The 21,805-nt window shown below is 40.5% G+C and overlaps 1 protein-coding gene across 1 annotated transcript; it reads left to right on the forward strand.

The window, feature by feature from the left end:
• The first annotated feature begins 1,748 nt into the window (after positions 1-1,748).
• Positions 1,749-19,999, forward strand: LOC137185778 (myelin protein zero-like protein 2). Its single transcript, XM_067594140.1, has 5 exons — positions 1,749-2,051; positions 14,767-14,936; positions 15,901-16,111; positions 16,932-17,100; positions 18,650-19,999. Exons 1-5 carry the CDS (start codon positions 1,997-1,999, stop codon positions 18,804-18,806), a joined length of 762 nt encoding a protein of 253 aa, XP_067450241.1. The 5' UTR covers positions 1,749-1,996; the 3' UTR covers positions 18,807-19,999.
• The last annotated feature ends 1,806 nt before the right edge of the window (positions 20,000-21,805 follow it).

Here is a 21,805-nt window from a genome sequence, read left to right on the forward strand (position 1 = left end):
ATGTATGGAACAGTAACTGAGCTTTACGGGAAATATGACACACTGATCTTTGGCTTCATCCAGTAAAACAATTGATTATGATACTTCTCACTTTACACGACTGATATGTGATTACCAGAATAGTATTTAATCAAATATGACACACTGACTGTGAATGTGTGCAAGTTTACTAATAGGCTAACAGCAACTGGCTTGATTAAGGCATTCAAATTGCCTGACAAAAATAATGAAGTCATTAATAAAGGGTCAAGAATGTCTCGCTTCCGAACGTTGGTAAGTCATCTATAAATGTAATTAGAGATGATAATGAAAAGGTTCTCATAGTAACCTATCAGGTCTGTTGTTAATATGCTCTTAATAAATGGATTTTGGTCCAGATGTGCTGTAACTCTTCTCCAAAAGGACACAGGTCAAACTGTCCATTGGAGGAATCTTTATGATGAACTGAAGAGCTTCAAACAACTTTGTGTTATGAATCTATTTATACACCTTTGTGATTTTAACGTGATTGTAAATGCAATTTCACACTATCACAGTCACATATTTGTATTCAGTACAAAATAGAAAATGTGTCCATCTAACACCCATTCTTGCCTCTCTTTACTGGTTACCAGTGCAAGCTAGAGCTGATTTTAAGGTTCTTCGTTTAACTTATAAATCCTTACATGGACTTGCACTGCCTTATCTATCTTAGTTAATTACATCATTTACACCTACACGCCCTCTTCAAACTCTCGATGCTGGTCTTTATTTCCTCTGTTAACAAATGGCCTTTGATAACATGTTAAAAAAAACACGTTCAGTTGAAATCAAGACTGAGAATCTACCTTATTTCCCTTCATTACAGCTAATCCGAGAACTTAGTCTGGTCCATCACTTTTTAACATCCCTTTAACAATGATGTTTTGTTTTATTTTCATTTTTATTTTATTTGCTTGCTTTATGATATGTCTTTAATTGTAAAGTGTGTAATTGTATTGGGACCATGCTGCATGGTAATTATGCACTTTAAATAAACCTGATGATTGATTGATTGATTGATTGATTGAGTAGGATTTAACCTCCAACTCAACTATAATATGTAGGCATGTCAACCATAAAAAGTTGAACACCATCAGCCTTTTTGCTCTTTCTCACAGGCTTCAGATTGGACTTGGAGGTTTCAAATGCAGGTAAAGATACATCAAAGTGCGGCTCTGCCCCCAAGTGGTTCAAACCAGTAACCAGCAACGCTCACACGGTAGATACACTGAAAACTACAGCTCTCTGCTGCTCTGCTATTAAAGGGAAGAACCATTCAAATGAACACCCCACTGTTTCTTTTTACTGTAAAGACAGAATAGTCCAATCAGCATCAACTTAGTGGTTTTTGACGTAAAGGAAGCTGTTGATATTTACAAATTGACTAAGTTATTATTACATATGTGAATCTTTCACTTGTATTCTCCTTTTATAGAACTGATGAACTCATTTGACTTAATTGTCTCACTCGCCGTGTCGAAGCGCGCAGTATGGTTGTATATTTCATGCTGCTTTATTGTATCATGATACATCTGTTCATATGAGGTTAGATCATATTATTCATAGTATCTACGTAATACAGATAAACCGTCCTGGGCAATTGTTTGCGCAACAGCGGTGTTATGGCATAACTCATGTAAATGTGTTTTACGCAGCAGCAGAACAGGTTAGGTGACCATCAAGAATTTGTCAGCTTTCAGTTAAACGTGTGAGAGAGAGATAAGAAGGCAGCAAGGAGAGCTGTTGACTTGTTACTCCGCCCGAAAATGTGGTGGGAGGGTGCTGAAATGAAATGTATGAGGGCAGCTGCGGGTTGGGACGCGTCTTTGGATAGACGAGGTGGACGACAAGACTCACCGTAACTTCATGTTTTCTTCCCTCTCAAAAGGGGATCCAGATACTTGTGAGGCAGTTTTTCTGACACTGTGAGTCGACTCCTGGTTTCTTGGCCATCGGACAGCCTGCCGTCCATCCAATGTGCGTAAAAGGGCTTTGTTTCTTCACCGTCCTGACTGGACTTGCAGCTTCAGGTGAGACCCCGGTTATATGTGAGCGCATAATCCGAGTGAAAAGATGATTTTGATTTGATGTTGGTTTCTGTTCAACACTTAATTTGTATTGAGCATCATACAATCTAGTGGTTAAAGTGTATATTTGAATTTTTATATTTTTTAAAATTCAACCAATGGCATATAATTTTGATTGCTATGTGTCTATCCCAGGATACAGTAGCCTATACACACATACGTTCTCCAACAATTAAAATATAAAATTACCTTTATAGTGAAAGATACATTATAAACTATATCTGTAGTGTATCTGACCAAGTATTTTTGCGTGCGTTTTTTCTAAAAGTTTACACTGGCAGTGATTTTTCACATCCCAGGAGTGATCGTAAGGCATAACAGGATGGCCCTTTAAAGACACTACCGTTTCAAAGTAAATAAGAAAACCCCGATTGTCTGTCCACTAGTGAAAGCTCCGCAGGGACCCCTAACCTCCATCTCTGAGCGCTTGTCGTGCGTCATTGGAAAGTAGAGAGTTGGCACAGTGGCACCGGGTGGGTCGTTGAAGAATTCCTGTGAAAGCCGTAAAGCAGCAACTTCGGAGAACATAATGACTTTACAGTATTTGCCGGCTTTAGATCCTGGCCGCATTGTGTTTTGGTTTAATGTAACCTCACTCCTTTCCTGCCTATTAATGCGCATCCGTGCTTATACGTCACTGAGACTGCGATGTGGCCCGCTGGACGCAGATAAGCCCACCTGCTTCCCGTAGACGGGAGTCCAGGATATGTCAGTTGGATCACAACAATTTGTCAGATACGCACAACTACGGAAATAAACATTAATAGACTAAATTCGATTGTTATTATAGCAGCTCACATTCCAATGCTGTAATAGTACTGCTAATGGAAAGTGTTTTAATATCATGAACTGACGTATCAGTGGTAATTCATTCAGGTTGTTTAACCTTGAAGTAATCTATGTCCATCCCAGTTAAGTGGATTATATTGATTGAACGTGTCCATCTACTGCCAAAGCACCATGTAGGGATTCACTATAGTAAACAAGCAGCTTATGTTTACAAGGAGCATGTGCCTGCAGGTCAGTCATAGTAACATAGTCACAGGCTGACACAGACAGATCATGACTAAATATATATATAGATATATATATACAGAGGGATATATAATCAAATAACAACATGAGGATGGAGGAAGGCATGTTGGGACTGATTGGTGCTCAGCAGCATCTCACTTATCTGTGTTGCTGTAATCACTTCCATTGCCTTTGGCTTTATTGTGTTGGCAAAACGACAGGGCATGATGAAACAAGTCAACAGATTCATCTCATTTTCATGATTGCAATCATGTCTGCAAAATAATCATTTTTACCCGTCCCTCTTTCCTTCAGGTACACTGTCACATGTCTTTGTAAGCACAGCTAACATATTTACCCATCAGGCCTCCACTGTTTTTGACATGCGTTACACTGATCAAAGACAGTTAGCACTCATTTGCAGATTTGCGTCAAAGAGCCTTTTTTTTTTTTTTTACAGTGATATGATGCAGACCAAACAGAATAAACTACCTCTCTGCCCGTTGCTCCAAACATAATCACAGCAAATGTTGCAGTGATAAAAATCCCTCATCACTCTCAAAGATAAATGCACTACTCCCTTGTGTATTTTGTAAAATGTGTGTTGGCAGGAATTTTAATGAATACTATAAATCATAATTTGTGTTTGGATACTTTTGGGAGCAATTCTGTTTCTTTTCCCAACACTTTGGAATTGCTCTCTGGAACAGACCGTAACCAGATTATATTTTTTATATTTATGTGTTGTGATAGATGCAGCGTTAAAGAGGGATCAGTGAAAAGCTCTCTTGTTTTATGACTCATTGAGTCAGGAGCACAGCACATAGGGAAGAATACGCACCACAACAGTTAGAATAAAAACTTCTAGTCACACCAAAAACATGTTCTGCAGCAGGATTTCGGCATCTGCCTACTGGAGCAGTTGATTCATTTCTTCAGCTTTCCTATCAAATGTTAGTGTACTTTTTAAAATGAGCCTGTTATGGGGCCTACAGGCATGGACCTTCATACCACCTTTGTGCCTTGTCTATGTGGTCTTTCACCTCCAAGTTCCCATTAAGTACAGTACACACAAAGACCCAAAAACCAAACAGTATTCTTGTGCTGGAATAATACAGTTGGCCCCAGGTTTTCTGATTGTGGCAATCTGATTTAACAAACCTTTATTCAGGAGTATGTACCACCGCACTTTTACATAGGCACAAACTACTACCTGATATTGTACTTAATTTGTGCAGATTTGAAATTTCTATCATTTTGACACGCAGTGAACATCAGGCTTTTGGGCCCCCTGGTTGTCTGGGGCCACGGGGCATTTGTCTGCTTTGCCCGGAGAGAAACATACTAATCGAAAAAGTAAATCAATTAATTAATGAATTAACTAACAACAGTTGTTGCTGATGTCTAGTGATAGTTACTGTATGTGGTTTGGTCCATCTCCTCCACAACCTCACATTGTTTATTCTCTTGTTTTGGGTTGTTAATGTATTTAAAAGGAGAAAGTGGTGTTTGAACTGTAAGAAGTAGTCCGAAGAAAGTAAGAGCCAGACTTGCCTGAAAAAATCTCTGTTATGAAGTTAACAGACAGAATCTCCGTGTGCTTCACTGTAGTTTTTCTATACATTTGTTGTGAAAGATTATGCAATTTAGTAGCAGTTTACATTTAAGCATTTTTTTCCCCTCTGTCTGATAACTTGGATTAAAAAGTGGCAAAATAACACCTCAGCCACATACTGCGACTGGCTAATTACAAAGGGAAACACACTTAAATCAAACACAAGATTAGTTTTAACAACTTACATCCGATTACTCTCATATCTCCCCTGTCTTGACCAAACACAGACAGGAGGCTAAAAGTCTTTCTAAGCTTTTTTTAATCCCCTCTGCTGATGATAAATCTGCTTTTTTTCTTTTGCTTTTGCGCTTTAATTTAATTCCTTTAATTTAGTTCCTTCCTCTAACATTTTCTTCTTCAACCAGACGCTTGACATTCTCGCAGACTGACGTGTACCAACCTGTCCTGACTTACAGGTTTAACACACACATGCAAACACATATGTGAACAAATGGCTGCTGTTGATTGCAGCATACCAGTAATTACACTGGTTGTTTAGGCTTCTGCTTAACTCTGTCAGGTTCACAACAGACAAGTAGCGTCTTGTATCCTGTTTACCGGGATAGAACAGTTATCGCTCCGCCACGGTGTCTCTAATCTCTCCACAATAATAGGTCAGTATAACAAAGCATGGCTGTGGTTTTTGACATGCTGTACTGTGTTGACACACCTAGGAGGACGTCTGGCCTTTGTGTGGGGTTGATGGGATTGCCTGGGGGTGTGTAGTGTTGACAATGACGCCTTCATATGCAAGAACACACCAATCCCTTACACAGAGGGCTTATAGGATACATCTGTGAAGTGTTTGATTGTGAAGGCAAGGCACTCCCTGTGTTATGTTTAAAACATGAGACTGTGCTCAGCTCCAAGTGTAAACAGGGATTTGAAATGCATTCATCACGAATAGAAAATGTTTGTGTTTGCAGGTTGATCCGAGGTTCGAGTGTCTGCAGACACACACACACACACACACACACACACACACACATACATACACGGTCAATGTTCATCTCCATCTGTGCAAATGCAAATACTGCATATTTGTGCAGTATTTCTGTTGGCTGGTCACTCATTCTTACAACTGTTTAAAGTTACAGTAAACAAGTCCATCTTCCAGTTAAAGCAACACCTCCACTAGGTTTACGGAATATGTGATAAATCACAGAATTGCACAGGACTTCTGCAGTTCAATCTTAGTCATTTGATCTGCAGAGAGACCAGGGGAAGTTCGTTATCAGTCGCCATTTGCAAAATAATTTGTGATTAAATGCAGGGCAGTCATGATAAGAGAATTTCCCAGGGTGAGAGTGTTACTCTGTGACGTTGTCTTAATTTCCTTTTCTTTGTATAGTATCTGATTTTTGTATGTTCTCCAACCATTGTTATTAAAAGACTGACTTACAAAAGTAGATGCGATTAAAAGTGTAACAGGCAGCCGCTTATCCGGTTTTGCTCGCTAAACTGTAATTACCTAACACTGGACACAGCTATTTAATGAGAGTGTAAGTTGAGGACAGAAGGGAGGTGAAGGACAGTATGCAAGGGTTTGGTCACACTTGAACACAATAATGTCCCCTATATATACAACTCATTAATTTCCATTGAAGCCCATGTGACTGACAAGAGTGCTTTGTTGCTTTGGTGCTTTCGGTGAGAGCTCCAATCTAGCTCTGACGTATGTGCAAAAATAGTGTGGCAGTCCAATGTCCAGCCAGTTTATATTTTTGCTTATATACAGTGACAGCATGGGGAAGGAATACAGAGCAGCAGAGTAGGAGGGATGCTACAGCTGATGCCTGCACTTTCACAGAGTCTAGTGACTCATAAGAGACAGATTTAAAAAAAAAAATGTTCCAGATTGATGCAACAGAATCACAGATATCCTGACTTTTAGACCGATGCAACCAATAAGCATCTTTCATTAGACCCTCCCTGCCTTGTAAATACCCATGTCTTTCAAACTTCATCACCAAGTCTGTAGCACAGGCATTCTGTTATATATTTAAAGTCTCAGTCTCAGTCTCAGTTATTTTCTTATAGTACTTTAAAGCTATTTAACTTTTACTGAGCAGTGGCCACTGCTGCCACAACTGACAGTTATGGGATGATGCTAAATGCTAAAACCAGTAGCACAAGCATAGGGTCACAGAGTCTGACTGACTTAGTAATACCAGTTATATAGCAATATCTATCTAAAGTTTGCTAACAATAGCCACTATAAGCTGCTGGTCATACCCATTGACTGTATATAAAGATGGACGCCATGACAGCTCCCCAAAAGGGAAGCCAAAACATCCCAATCGTCCCCTGGTGGCTGGCTGCAGTATAGATCATAAATCCGGCCTCCTCCGTGTTGGCAGATGGGACAAGTACAATAAATTTTTCCCAAAGATGGTTTCAGACATTTGTCCAAGTACTCATTTTTCTGATAAGTTGCCTTTAATTAGTTATTTGATGATATAAAAAGGGTGTGACGTCATGATTGAAAGCTGTGACAGCTGCTCTCAAACCTCCGTCAGACGGGGGGGCAGCTGAAGGGGCGCGTCCTGTGGGCCGTCATCCTGCCATCCATCTCTAATGTGCAGACTCTGGCTCCAAATGATGTCACACAAGCAAGATGGCAGCTCCTGGAAAGGAGATGTTTGGCTTCACTTTTGCATAGCAGAAGGAAGTGGAGACATGTTGTCCATATTTACAGTATATACAGTCAATGGTCAGACCAGACCAAGTACAGCTGTAGCAGCAAAACCCCAAAGTGTATAAAATTGAGCGTTCAAACGTGACATAGTCAGGCTTTAAAAATCTTCATTCAGAGCCACAGACAACGTTATATAACTGTTTTTACAGGCTGAGTGGTACTCTTCATGACATGTAAAATCATGAGTAAAATCCATGGCATGTCCCTTTAAGGCAGGAAGTAAAGGAGCTCCTGAGCACAGGTGGAAGTCACAGTGGGACTGGATTCACTCTGACTCATTGCACTGGAGGACACCAAACATACGGCGAGCCTAGCTTCGTAGTAAATATGTGAAACTAAAGCTGTCTTTTGAGGGTTGGACCGTCTATCCAAAAGAAGCCTGTGGGCTGTGGATGAGTTGGATCGAAACATAGGCAACAGACCCCCCCTCAGGAGTTTATAATCCCGGGGAGAAGTTGTTGAGTCAGCTGTGAGGTGGGAGTGGAAGAGGTTTGATGGATTAAACTCTTATCCTCACTCACCCACTACACGTTTCCTCTGGACACTGCAGCTGATGAATTACAATTTGCCTGGAGGAAGCAGGAGGGGAAAAAAGAAGGAGAGGAAGAAAGAGTTAGAAAAAGAGATTGATGTTTGGGCTGTGTTTGGTCTGACCTTTAGAGTGTATTCATGCACACTTTTGTAGTTTGGGAAAGTTTATACATGTACAGGGGGAAGGGAGGAATAAAAATAGTGAATGCAGTATAAAAATAACAATTTGTGTCATTTGCATATAAATAAATACCTGTAGTGCTACTCTTAATGTAAAAAACGACCCCCCCCCCCCCCCCCCCCCAAATCAAATTTACAAAAGCTTTTACATTTGCTGTTCTAAACAACTGGAGTCTGGTACGTCTTTCTGGTCTTGGTGCATTTAATGCTTCAGTTTTTTTTTTTGGAGCAATAGACACGTGCAAGGATAGTCATCATGGCAGAGGGCTGAGAGAAAACAGGGCCACCTGCAGAAAGTCAGACTCTATCAACACAATGTCCACGGAAACAGTCCAGCCCACTCTGTTTCAATGACAAGTGATCTATGAGAGGTTTGTGAAGTGCGGAAGAAGAGTTTAGCACCAAAAAAACCCCAGTGATTTTACAGATAAGAACTGAATGTTGTGTTGAAAGAAGCAAAGCAGGTGTTTTGGTATGTGCACTTGTTCATTTCTTGTCACACGCTACATGGCCAAAAGTATGCGGATACCCAAATATAACACCTAGATGTGATAGTTGAACCTGTTATTCCAAAACCATGGGCATAAATCTACTGCTTTAACAGCTGGTTTAAGGCTTTCCACAGGATTTTAGAACCTGGCTGCAGGTATCTGCTGTCACTCAGCCACAAGAGCATTAGCGAGGTCAGCCACTGGTGTCCCAATAGTGGAGATGAGGTCAGGGCTCTCAGGACTCTTATACACCAAACTGGGAAAACCATCTTTGTAAGAACTTGGCTTTGTCCATGGGGCTATTGTCATGCTGAAACAGGAAAGGCCTTCTCCAAACTGTTACACAACGTTGAGAGCACACTATTGTTTACAATATCATTGTATGCTGCTGCATTAATGTTTCCTTTAACTGGAACTAAGGGCACCAAATCCTGAAGAACAGGACCAGAATAAAGTGCACAAAAGTATGTGAACACATACCTTTCACCATATTTGCTTGTTTTGGCACAACTTCATGTTCATGTCTGAGTGGAATGAGCGGAAACCTGTAAGGAAAATGTGTACAGTACAGTATGTTACATGCTGTTGTGTCCACCTCAGGGGTTCCCTCCCATTACACCACTCAACGCTCTCCTTCAACTCTCTGTCCTCCCATTCTGCAAACACACTGTTACCTGAACCCACTATTCCCAGCCCTCAATCCAGCCATCCATGAAAGATAGGCCTTGTTACAAAAAAAGAAAGAAAAAGAGAAAACTAAGCTGGGCCTGTGAAGCCTCTCACAGAGGAGAGAAGAGACTCTTTGTAATCCACTGAGTTCTTTGTGTCTTTGGTCCTGTCCTAAGTGTTTCCTCCAAAACCGGTGAAACAGAGACTCAGGTTTCCTCTGGTGGTCCCTTTGTTTCTGAGCTATAATGAAGAGAGGAAAAGCATAAACATACCGTCTAGGAAATAATGTAATGAAACCAATTTCCTGATTCAGAGAGTTGTGCCAACTACTTTATTTGTCCTGCAGTGTTTCCTCTCTCTACTTAAAGTCCAAGAAGACTTCACATCCTCTTGACAAATGGAAAGACCAGGTCTATAGTGTAAAGAAAACACCTCTTAAACAGTGATTGGTAACTGAACATTATCCCTATAGTATCCTGGGATCTCATGATCAGATCATGGATATTTTCTTACTTTTCACTAAAAACAGCTCAGTTCCCTCTGCTTTCTCTTTTCTGTTTTCAATTCCACATATTTATGAGCAACTGCCTCAGCAAGCCCTCGAGCCACAAGGCGACATAAAAACTTTGACAAAGATTTGGATTGTACGATAAGGCGGGCATGTTTGGTTCGTTCCGTGGATTGTTTTTGAGTTATTCAAAGAGAATATTTAGAATACCAGAAGACATGTTTACCGAACAGTTATGGCAAGAGTTCCATATACCAAGCATGCCTCACTGCAGTGTGAAACACACCCAGAATGACCTAAAAATACAAAGGTTTTGGAAATATTCCCCTTGTTTGTCTGTTCGTTTGCTGGATGTCTGAAGAAAAAAAACCCTTAAAGGAATAGTTCAACATGTGGGGAACGCTTATTTACACTTATTTGCTTTCTTTCACTTTCCCTTTCTTTTAATCTCATGTCTGTAAGTGTATTTCCCAAAATGTCACACTATTCCTTTTAAGAGATTTCAGTATGGTGGTCCAAGGAGGAACATATTTCAGAGGATTGTTGTTCAGTCTTGGCAGTAATATGTGTTCCACAAGAGCACTTTATTCAATAAACATAGGGTATAACATGGCAGACTTGACATTGCAGATTAGTACAAATAACACACAATATTTTTTCAGCTATAGCAGAATGAAAACAGCTTGTGCCAGACCTTTCCTTTGCACTGACACAGGACATGCATAGAGATATATCTGGTAATGTGATACTAAAGACACTATAAAGCATCTGCGGTAGTGGTTATGTACTTTGAAACAATGCCTACGCTCTTTGACATTGGATGAAATATAATATGGGCAGGTCAAACACTACTTGATATTTTTTCTGTCTCTTTGGGAGGCTTTTATACAATCTAGGGATGCCTGCCAAGCCAAGCAAACCTAATCACACTTGAGTGGACATGGTTTGATTATTTTTCAGTCGATGAAAGTATTTTGCTCTCTTTGGCTTCAGACAGGCCAGTGGACCAGTGCAGTTTGTACTAGCAAGTGTTGACGGGTAGAATAAAGTGCATTAAAGGTTCAGCAAGTTCATTTTATTATTATATACCGAACATATTGACAGATAATATGGACTAATGCCAACACCAGCACATCTAATGGAGAATATGTGTGTGTGTATGATCTGTGAAAATGATTTGGAATTGTGCCAACAATGAGTCCCCTGGGAGATGCTGAGCCTGACACCCACACACAAACACACACACACACACACACACACACACATAGAAAGAGAGAGAGAGAAACATCTGGAGTTTACATAGACAAAAATATGCACACACGCTTTCTCCAGAGCCAAAGTCTTTAATTGTTGATATGATAGTTTCAAGTTCAAGCAATAGGGCTATCAAGCAGAAAAGTGTCAGCACACTATAAAAAAAACAATAATTATCACTGAGGAGTGTGATAGATCTCCTTCACGTGTTTCACAGCATTTAATAACTTAAATGAGCAAAATGTGCAAAAATGAGGACTGAAATCCTAGTTTTAGTATTTCTTCATATGATCAGGTTTTTTTCTTCTTGCTCTGAACTTGAAATAACTCGGCATAGAAATCGACTTGACAAAGTAGATTGTAAGTATTTAAAGCCTTAAAGTAACTTACTCCTACAGACAGATTGTCTGCAAGTGTCTGCAGACAATGTCCGTAATATTTGAAACATAATTAGGATAAACTCATATATTTGTTACTTTGGCCCTGCCTTCCTTCTGTAGGGTACATAACTCCATCTTAATAAGCTGTGAAAGCTCTCTCTCTGTCTCTGGATGCTGGGTGTGGTCAGCACTGGCCATACAGGCAGGATGTACAGACATAAACAAGTGAATGACTTGAACTGGACAGAGAGACACGCTGGTATAGAAGATTGGATGGACAAACAAGCAAAGACATAAACACTATTATCTTATCTCCTCCTTACAGACTGCAGTTATGTACATTCTCCATCACATTGTTATTTGGTCTCTCCATCCATACAGCACTCACCCCTTCATCTATGCAATCATACTGCTCTTGTTCATCACTTAAGCTCATTTTCCCCTTATTTATCTCTTGCCTCTCTTTCTCTAAATGAGTAAAATTCTGCTCTTTTAATGTCTTCACTCATGTAACGACACGCATCATCCTCAGCAATTAGCGCCCGCTAATGAACGATTAAATAGTGATCATGTACTTTTAGCTACAGGGAGAAATTACTACAGTGCGTAACTGAGACACTGTACATAGCCCTAACAGTGTTGTCATTCTGCTAATATCCATTCTGCCCACAAAACGGCCTAATTAACCATAATTCTTAATCAGCTCAGCTTGTGTCAAAGGATGGCGTAGTTGAAAGCGTTTCACTTTTTGTTGTTCAAAGGAGATTCGTAACGCTTATTTAAATTCATGTATTGTAAATAGATTGGTTAAGGGAGAGATGTGAAATGAGGTGTCATGGCCTGCAGGACCCGCTTTCTCTCCTGATATATGAAGCATGATGAATCATTTCAGCATGAGCTTTTGAACAATTTGGAAGAGGAGGATAGGCGTTGCGCTACAGCTCAGCCAGTGTCACTAAGCACTATATTCTCTGACTTAAGGATGTGGAAATAGTGTTTAGAGATTTACCCTTCCTCCTCTATGTATAAAAACAGAAAAACATGCTTTCCCAGTTTGAATTAATGCATCTGTCTTTTTCTCTTTGTCAACCTTCAAATGGAATATGAGACCTTCACCTCATGGCTCAGACTTTTCTGCTTAGATTGGGAACGCACACACTTGCCAAGGAGGAAGTCATTACTAGCTGTACTGATACAGCCAGCATTGATGCTGAATATCTTGGGACACAAGTAGTTTAATCCACTAATTTCAGCGTTTCTACACACGCCAACAGTTAGATGAGAGAGAGACAGAAAGGTGGCAGAGGTTGCCTGTGAAATCTGTCCATCAAAGCTAATCATTAAACTCATATTAAAAGTAAAAGTAAAAGTCTTGCTTTTCTTTAAAGGTGCAGTGTGTGGAATTTAGTGTCATCTAGCAGAACAGACTTTGGAGAAATGTAATATAATATTCATAAGTATGTTTTAATTAGTATATAATCACCTTCAATCTCACTGCTTTTGGCATAATTTTTTTTTTATTCGAGAAAAATACCATTTTAAGTCTGGCATCTGCAACGATGGATATTTTTTTCAGTGTGTACTCTGCCTGTATTGCTCACTTGTACACTCTCCTCCTAGGTTTCATCGGGCTCATTTAAAACACATTAGGCTGTTAGAGCGCTGTTAGAGCTGGCGATGACAGAGAAGCCTGTCTGTTTAATGCTGTGCGGGGGCCGCCTGGTCGCCCCGCTCTCTCATCCCAGCCCACAGGAAACTCTCTCCAGCCTAATAAGGAACAGAACACGCTGCCCAAGGAGCCAAGCCCCTGCTGACATTTTCCCAGCTAGCTCATGCCTTGACGCTTACTGTGATTATAATGCAGGACAGGAGTAATGATATGGCTCAATTTGCCCTTACTGAACATCTTGATTTCAATGCCTGGAGCCTTATGTTACCATTCAGCTTTGGGCAAACCCACCTTAAGTCATTTAACCCACTTTTTAATTGGCAGAATAGAGCTTAATCCACCTTTTTAGGGCTGAATTAAATCTTTATGATATACTGTAATTCATATTCATAAGGAGCTGTAAAACTGCTGCAAGCTGCAACCGCATTAGTGGTTGTTTGGCCTTTTGGTAGTCAGCCAGAGGTTATACACGTCAGACTATTACCGTAGTGCATCAACACAACCATTATGTCATATTTAAAACCGAGGCCTGGTATGACACATGCACTCTTGTGATCCGTTGAGTCACAGAAAGCTCTCATGAAGTCTTTGGGTTGCTCTGTAAGGTCCTCATATGAAGTGACCTAATGACGTTAGGAAAAGATTTGGCTACCTTGAGCTCACTGTGGCTGTTCGCTCTGCAGAAGGACGGTCTGCTGTGTGCTTGACTTTAATAAGGCTAGACATGGCTCCGGATATTATTAGGGTGTATAGAGCTTTCTCTATAAATAGCCCAGGTGAGTTGGAATAGACAGCTCATACATAGAATAAGGGTTGTTTTAGAATAAGGTTGGATCTGCCTCCATAAACAAGACTCTGTAATATCTGGGGAGAGGGAGACATGATCGGCTGGTTCCTGAAGTGATGCTGACTGGCTGCCAGGCAGGAACTCGGCATTAAGTGTGTCTCTTCCTGGGACATTGCATGCAATGTGTGTGTGTGTGTGTGTGTGTGTGTGTGTGTGTGTGTGTGTGTGAGCGCTAACTCCATTCTGTGGAGCTCCATCCATCATTATATGGAAGAGCCAAATCATTGCCCATATCCCTCTCCACTCTTCCAATCCATTCATTTTCCATCTAATAGGTCTACCACATACTGTAAAGATTGATATAGTCTATATTCATACAATATACAGCAGACTCTCAATTTCAGCCCAGTTCCAACTGTGGGCGTGTAGCTAAAGTGGCTATTATTCATAAAAATGTCAAAGATTTGGCCTGCCGATCTGAAATCAGTTTCAGGACATAATAAAGGAGATGGTTGAAGGGAGTTCACTCACTTATCGCAGATCTAATGTTCAGCATTTGGACCAATCTGTGCGGTTTCAGTGCAGTACATAATATACGTATCTAATACAGATATAGTGACAACTTGGAGCGAGTGATTTTTCTTGCAGCAGCTCTGCATAGGCAGACGTAGGGTCACTGAGTACACAGCATGCACTCGGTAGGCAGGAATTTACTGATGAGAGTGAATTCATACACTGTCTGTAGCTATTGTATTTGTGTTTCTTTCACAAAGCATTTATTTATGTATGTATTGATTTTGCTCTGTGTGCCCCTGCTTTTGAAATCAACTCTGCTGCTCTGCCGTGTGTACGTATGTTGCAGGCGTGCTGCAGGTCAGCGGGATGCGTATATACACATCTGGGGATGTGGAGGCAGTGAACGGGACGGATGTCCGTCTGAGGTGCACATTCGAGAGTTCCGCTCCCATCAACACCGACGCCGTCATCGTCTCCTGGAGTTTCAGACCCCTCAAACCGGGCCGAGAGGAGTCGGTGAGTGTGTGTGTGTATCTATGTGTGTTTGTAAGAGAGTGAGATCAAACCTCCCTCACTGTGTCAGGGAGCATCCGCCCCCTCAGCTGACTGAGAGAGGAGTCGGTGAGTCATCAGTCTCCCTACGGAGCCACCAAGACAGCTTGTGTGGGTCTATGTGTGCGTGTGTGTGCATATTGAGAATAGAGAAAAAATGCAGCAGGTCCGGGTTAATGTCTTGTCTTTCTCTGTGAGAATAAAATACCTTCCTTCCCCAGCAGCTCCCATCTCAGTTTCCTCTGAATTCCTATCTGTGACAATCTAACCATTGAAAGCAAATCAACCAAATCTACTGTTCAGGACTGATGCTATTCTGTCTGTTCTGGTCCTCGCGTGTTCTTTTAATGAAGCAATAGGAGAAGACATTGTTAGGCTCAAAATCAGCTTTATTCTAATACCAGTAGAATATGCAATATTACAGAGCTCTGGGTCTGACTATAGTCTCCCTGACAAGCAACAGAGTGTCTGTCAGTTCACTAAGTCTGACTCACCATCTCTCCCTGACCCAGTATTTTATAATACATAGATCAAGAAATGTGCAACCGGGGTGTTGTCGTCTTCTCATTAGTTGACAGCGTCCTGCTTTTCATGGTATCTGACTGAGCTTCCTGTTTTGTTTGCTGAAAGCAGAAGTTGAGGTTAAACTGACCTGTTATTAAATTCTGGGAACATGTGAATTTGTAAGTTTCTCACATCCAGTACTTTTCCTTACAATCCACAAAGTTCAAATACAGTATAATAAGCTTTCTTTCACACAGTATAAAAAATGAATCTAATATCTAAAACACCTCTATTAAAAATAAGCTTATAAAATCTCTTTGCTAAAAAGCAAATCAAGGACTTTATTTGTTGCAATTATGTTTTAGCAAAAGCATCAATCATAACAAGAAAATATCCTTCACTACCCATTTAATTCTACTTGTAGGTGTTCCACTTCCAGCAGAAACCATATCTTCCTATAGAGGGCACTTTCAGGAAGCGCATCATTTGGGCTGGTGACATCATGGGCCGTGATGCATCCATCATAATTCGAGAGGTTAAGTTCACCTACAATGGCACTTACGTCTGCCAGGTCAAGAATCCGCCCGATGTCCACGGCGCAGTCGGAGTGATTCGACTCCGTGTCGTCACCACAGGTTAGCAGTTTGATTTTCATACAAAATATTTCTTTCAATATTTCATCAACATAGTCTTGTTTTGTTTGTCTCTATCAAAGCATTCACATTTCATCTCATGGTGAAATGCCAAAAAAGAGAGGACAGCACAAGTAAACCACGCAAGGAAATAAATGTCAGAGAAATTACATGAAGCAAATCCTTATTCTAACAATAGGCTATGAGTTTCCTGCATTTCAGTAATTTCTGAATTGATGTTATTATGAATTTTATATCATAGCTTTGACACACTTTAATTGAAAATTATGCAAATGTTCCAGATATGTTGAATAAAAAAAATGAATGAATTCGAACAGTGGTTGAAAAAAGAGGATGCTACAGTACATGTATGGACTCTACTGTGATTTTTGGTTGTCACATTAATGTTTAAATGACCTATTATGACAAATATTAATTAGATATTTTATTCTGGCTTCTTTTATAAGGAGACATGTTATCTTCTTAAACAGGAAACAACATGTCAAGAAGACTAAAGTGGTGCCTCATTTCGTTAAGAGCCTGAAAATGTCCTGCTGGTGGTGCTAGACGTACAATCACTGGATCACCAGAGTCTGTATTTTATCCTCTAAGGACCACAAATCTCTAAACAAAATTTCATGACGATCCATCCAATAATTGTTGTGATATTTCAGTCTGGAACAAACTGGTGGACCATGCTGCTAGCATGTCTAACAATGGAAATGTGTCGATAAAGCAAACACAGATATGAATACACAATGAAATGGCTCTGAAAATGTCAAGCAAGCACACTCAGCCTCCGTTCCTGTCTTTCCTTCTGCAGCCTCTTTCTCCGAGCTTCTCCTTCTGGTGTTGGCCATCGGAGGCGGTATCGCTGCCGTGGTCATCCTCCTCGTCATCATCGTGTCCTGCAGGAGGTGCAAGCGGAGGAGACAGAGGCATGAAGGGAATGAGGAGGCTCCCCGCAAAGAGAGAAAAGACCCCACTGCGTGGTAAGACCAAGAGAGAGACAGAGGGAGAGGAAGAGGGGGGTAGAGAGAGGAAAAGAAGAATTGCACACTTCCTCTCTCGCTCTCCGTCTGACTCTGGGGATCGAGGCATGTGGTGCTCCTTCTTGGGTCCTGGCTCTCTTTTCCTACTGGACGTTTCTCTTCCTGCTTCCTCTCCAACCGCAGTCTTTGGATCCAAAACCTGGACCAGTTGACGGGCAGCTGTCATTGAAGAGAATTAAAACGAGAATGTGCCTTTATATAGAAGAAGTAGAAACAGAACCTAAGCCAGACTGCTGTCTAGCTTTAATGATATCACCGTGTGCCTTTCACTTGTGTAAGGAAACAACTGTTTTATCAGTTATCTTTTCCTGTTCAGCTTAAATGGGCTTCCAAACACATTTCCTGTTTAGAGCAAACGTTTTGATCTTGTAGAGGTAGAACAATGGTGTATTTCTGCTGTTTACTTCCCTACTAATACATTTCAAACTCCAACATACCAATGCAGTACAAGCCACACATTTGATATGTTATTTTAACAAACAATTGAAACTGTGGAACAATGAATGAGCAGTTTCATAGCTTCTACTGAAGTATTGTATTAATCACCACATCATGGGATACATTATAACCCATATAAAGCTTTTATCTACTCCCATTGTCAATGGTCGTATGTCTGATCCACCTAACCGCGGTTCTTCAGGATGTGGGGACGATGGTTGTGTACACTTCTGTTTTTTTTTTAACTACTGATGTTATATCGCTGTATTTTTCTGAGATTCTGTGGTGTTATTTGCTTCATTTTGTGACTCCTGCAGCAATATAGAAAGTGCTATTAAATAATCCAAATCTGATGCAAAGCACTTGTTGGAAACAGACATTTTATACTTAAATACATTTTTACTAACATTCCATTTCAATTCTAAATTTCATCCACCAATGTTTTTACCATGTAAAAATATCTCTGATGGCCTGTTGTCTGTTTTGAACAATGAGCAATTTTGTGAAAAATATCTTCTCTTGGGTAATCTTGGGGTCTTCTTTGCTTCTCTCTTGGGTTTTCAGATCTCTCTGTAATAGGCGCCTTAACTGGTTAACGCTGACACTGTGCTGCGATAACTTATGCACCAGACTTCAAAAGCCGAGCCTCTCAAGGAAAAGTTGACAACATTGCTGTCATCTTGGTTGATTTATTCAAACTTCAAAACCGAATCTCTTGTTGAAAAACTTGCTGAAGGAAGGAAATTATTTTACCCAATCAAATCCAAGATGATCCACCTTTACTCTCAAATTGGGATGACTTGTTGTGTGTGTTAAACCCTGTGTGACTCTAACCCTTTGTCCCTACTGCTGTGTTTCTGTTGTCTGCTTGTCTTTGTCCTGTCTATATTGTGTGTGACCTACACACATGCACATACATAAATGATGCATGAATATGTCACGCATGGATGCATTTCCCTCTCTGTGTGCGTGTGCTACGTCACTCTTACCTCCCCTCTGGTACGTGTCTTCCTGTCCTCTCTGTATATATGTGTGTGTGTCCCACTCCCAGCCACCCATCGAGGGCCGTCCACCTCTACTTATCAGAGACGTCCATAGAGATCGACAGTTCAGACGGCATGATCTCAGAAGCCAGCACCAAAGACCCCAGCTCCTCAGAGGAGGAGGGCCCGAGCTCAGACGAAGATGACGGTGATGACTCTGACTGAGGAGGTGGGGACAGACAGAGAGACAGAAACATTGATATAAAGCCAGCTAGGAAGCCTGCTGGAGGGATGCCCAGATGGCACCCGTGGATTATGTTCCATGGTTCTGCCGAGTGGGGACTAGATGAAATGAGCCCTGCTGCTGCTGTGTTGAAAAAAAGCACATTGTTCAAGAATGGAAGGAAAACGGGAAGAAAGTTCTGTTTGAAAGTTTTTGAATAAGAACAAAGAGATTAGAGCGATACTTTTGATGGAATCTCTGAAACAAGATCAAATGTAACTTTAGTTTAGTCGAGAAATGTTCATATGAGGGAAGAAATCTGATTGACACAGCAGGGTTTATAAAGTGAGAGGAACTGTCATTCTGAAGCTGGCTTGGTTGCTGTCCCGAAGGAAAAAAAAGAGTCAATTCATGTTTAATAAATGCCCTTTATTTTAGACATGGATCTTGTTAAGTGTAGGAGCTGCAACAAGTAACTGATTTCGTCAAAGATGTTGGCACGTAAGAAGTCAGAGTGAGTAAGGTGACTGCTGCCATGATGAGCCATACACATGACCTTTAAATTTCTGAGGGTGCCTACGTTTTACAACTCATTCTCTGGTTGATATTAATGGAATATTATATGTAGAACCTGTCATCTTTCATGAGTTTCATTTGGGATACTGTAGGTCCTGCATTTCAGCCAGTTACACACATCATCATAATACCTGCCAGTCTAAGAGCACTTGTTTGTTAAAAGCTGTTTTATCCTCCAACTGTAGGCTGAGAAGCTTATGTCACATTATATTACTTGGACAAAAAGCATAAATATTCTGTTGCTGTCATTAAGTCCGAAGGCCAAATACTTTATCAGTGAGCGAGCAACTGCATGCATGCACTCGTGTTGAATGATGTGTGTGGGAGCGTACAGTCAGATCTGAAAACCCTTTGAATGCAAAATGTCCTTGTGAGCCTGTTTTCTCTCCATGCGTCTGTGAATACATCACGTCTACTAACAAATGATTGTAATACCTGTCTTTCTTCCTTTTGTGACAGAGTGTTGTACTTGTGATGTAATGCCTAGCAATGTTTGTAGATTTTTCTATTTTTTTTTAGATAATGCCAGAAGTATTATGTTCTGTTGTTTAAAAGTGTCACTGTGTTTGTTTGTCATAGAGCTTTTATAAAAACGATTTTCTATTAAAAAAGCTTTTAAACCACATTGTGTCACACGTACACGTCACTTTAAATGTGTATAAAGGGAATCAAATGAATAATCACACACAACTTGGCATAATTTGACAGAATTCATCTATTATGTAAGAGAGTAATCTTGTTATCCAACATTTATTATGCATCATTATCTTTAATGCACTGCCTCTGGTTGTGTGTTTATGGTTCGTCTGTCTGCAGAGCTCTTGACTTGTTTACCTGTAAGCATTGCAGCAGTAAACCACTGCAGACTGCTGTTAAATCTGTTACAGGTTCATTATGCCTGCCTGTGGAACTTCCGTCGGAGTTTGCCTGTTTGTTGGATGAGATTGTTCATGACTACGAATATGTTAGTGTTTGTTACTCGATATCTTGTGTGTGGGTGTGTTGGCGTTTGTGGGCCTATTTGTGTGCATTGATCAAAGTCTATCCCTCTGGGTGCAGCTTTAGTTACTGACTGACAAGACCTATAGTGCGTGTGTGTGTGTGCATGTGTGTGTGTGTGTGTGTGAGGGTAGAGTTCGGGGCAAAGCAGGGTTGACTAACAGAAAAATACAGGGATGGAGGAGGGTGGGCGAGAGACAGAGAGGCTGTTTATCCAAGCTAAATAATTACATTTTGTTGTGGAGAAAGGCCACTAGTGTTGAACTGATAAAACAACAGTGGAGTCTCTAGATAATCTTGTTTGTATCGTCACGGCTTTTGTTAATTACTCTCGCAGAGCTTAGACATTGGCCTCCAAATAATTCTGCCACACCAATAATCAACTGTGAATGCAGAAATTAACACGATCCGGACTTATTTCATAAGTGATCAGTAATTTATTCTAATAGTCACAAATAATGACAGTCAAATACAATCATTAACATTTTGTAGACATAATGTGTTCTTACACAGCTATCCAAAACATCTAAATATCTGGTTTTCATTATAAAAAAAAACAGATATGCCATTTACTGCAGTGACAGCACCCTGAATAGAGCAGTATGCAATGCAACACACACAAGACTTTGCATTTTGAGGGAAGAATACAAATGTTTTCTTAAATGATACTCATCACATCTATCACTCTCTCCACCCAGATAAACACCAACACAGTGCTTGCATCAAGTTCATGTTCATTCTCCAGAGGTTGCTTAAAGGCATTTTAAGTAGGTTGGGGGAAAGGAAGGAAATAAATAGAATATTTGATATTGAACAATCAACTGGCAAACCGGGCACATATTAGCTGTTGTTCTCTCCTATTGATGGTTTTGGCACTTAATCGAATCAAAATTGAATATGGAATCACTGATTGAAGAATTTTCTGCATGAGTCCAGACTGACTTGTGTTTATCTACGTGAGCCAAACTCATGGGAGAGGTGCTCTCAACCAGTCCTTGTTTATGACTCATTTAATGAGACACTCTCTAGCATAATGTCTTCATTACTGCAACTCATGTGAAACATTTCTCTATAGACTTATATGGGATTTGTTTAATAAAGGAAGGAAAGAAAACACTGTGTGCCATCTTTACTAAAAAGAAAGTTATGTCTGAGCCTTCCTTGCTGGGTTTCTCTCCCTCACGCTCTTTCCGTCTTGCTTCATCTCACTCTTGTCTGCATTCCTCACCTTAGGATGGGTTGTACCTGGCACAGTCATGTGTAAATTCCATCACACAAACTTACAGTCACTTGTGTGTGTGTGTGTGTGCACACAAACATGGGCTTGGCACAACAGTTGCCGAGAAAGAGAAAACAAATCACCTCACTGGTATGTAACTATAAGCCATACTGGGACTTATACTGATAGCTGGAGTTCTCACACACC

This window comes from Thunnus thynnus, chromosome 7, assembly GCF_963924715.1.
Source record: "Thunnus thynnus chromosome 7, fThuThy2.1, whole genome shotgun sequence".
NCBI lineage: Eukaryota > Metazoa > Chordata > Actinopteri > Scombriformes > Scombridae > Thunnus > Thunnus thynnus.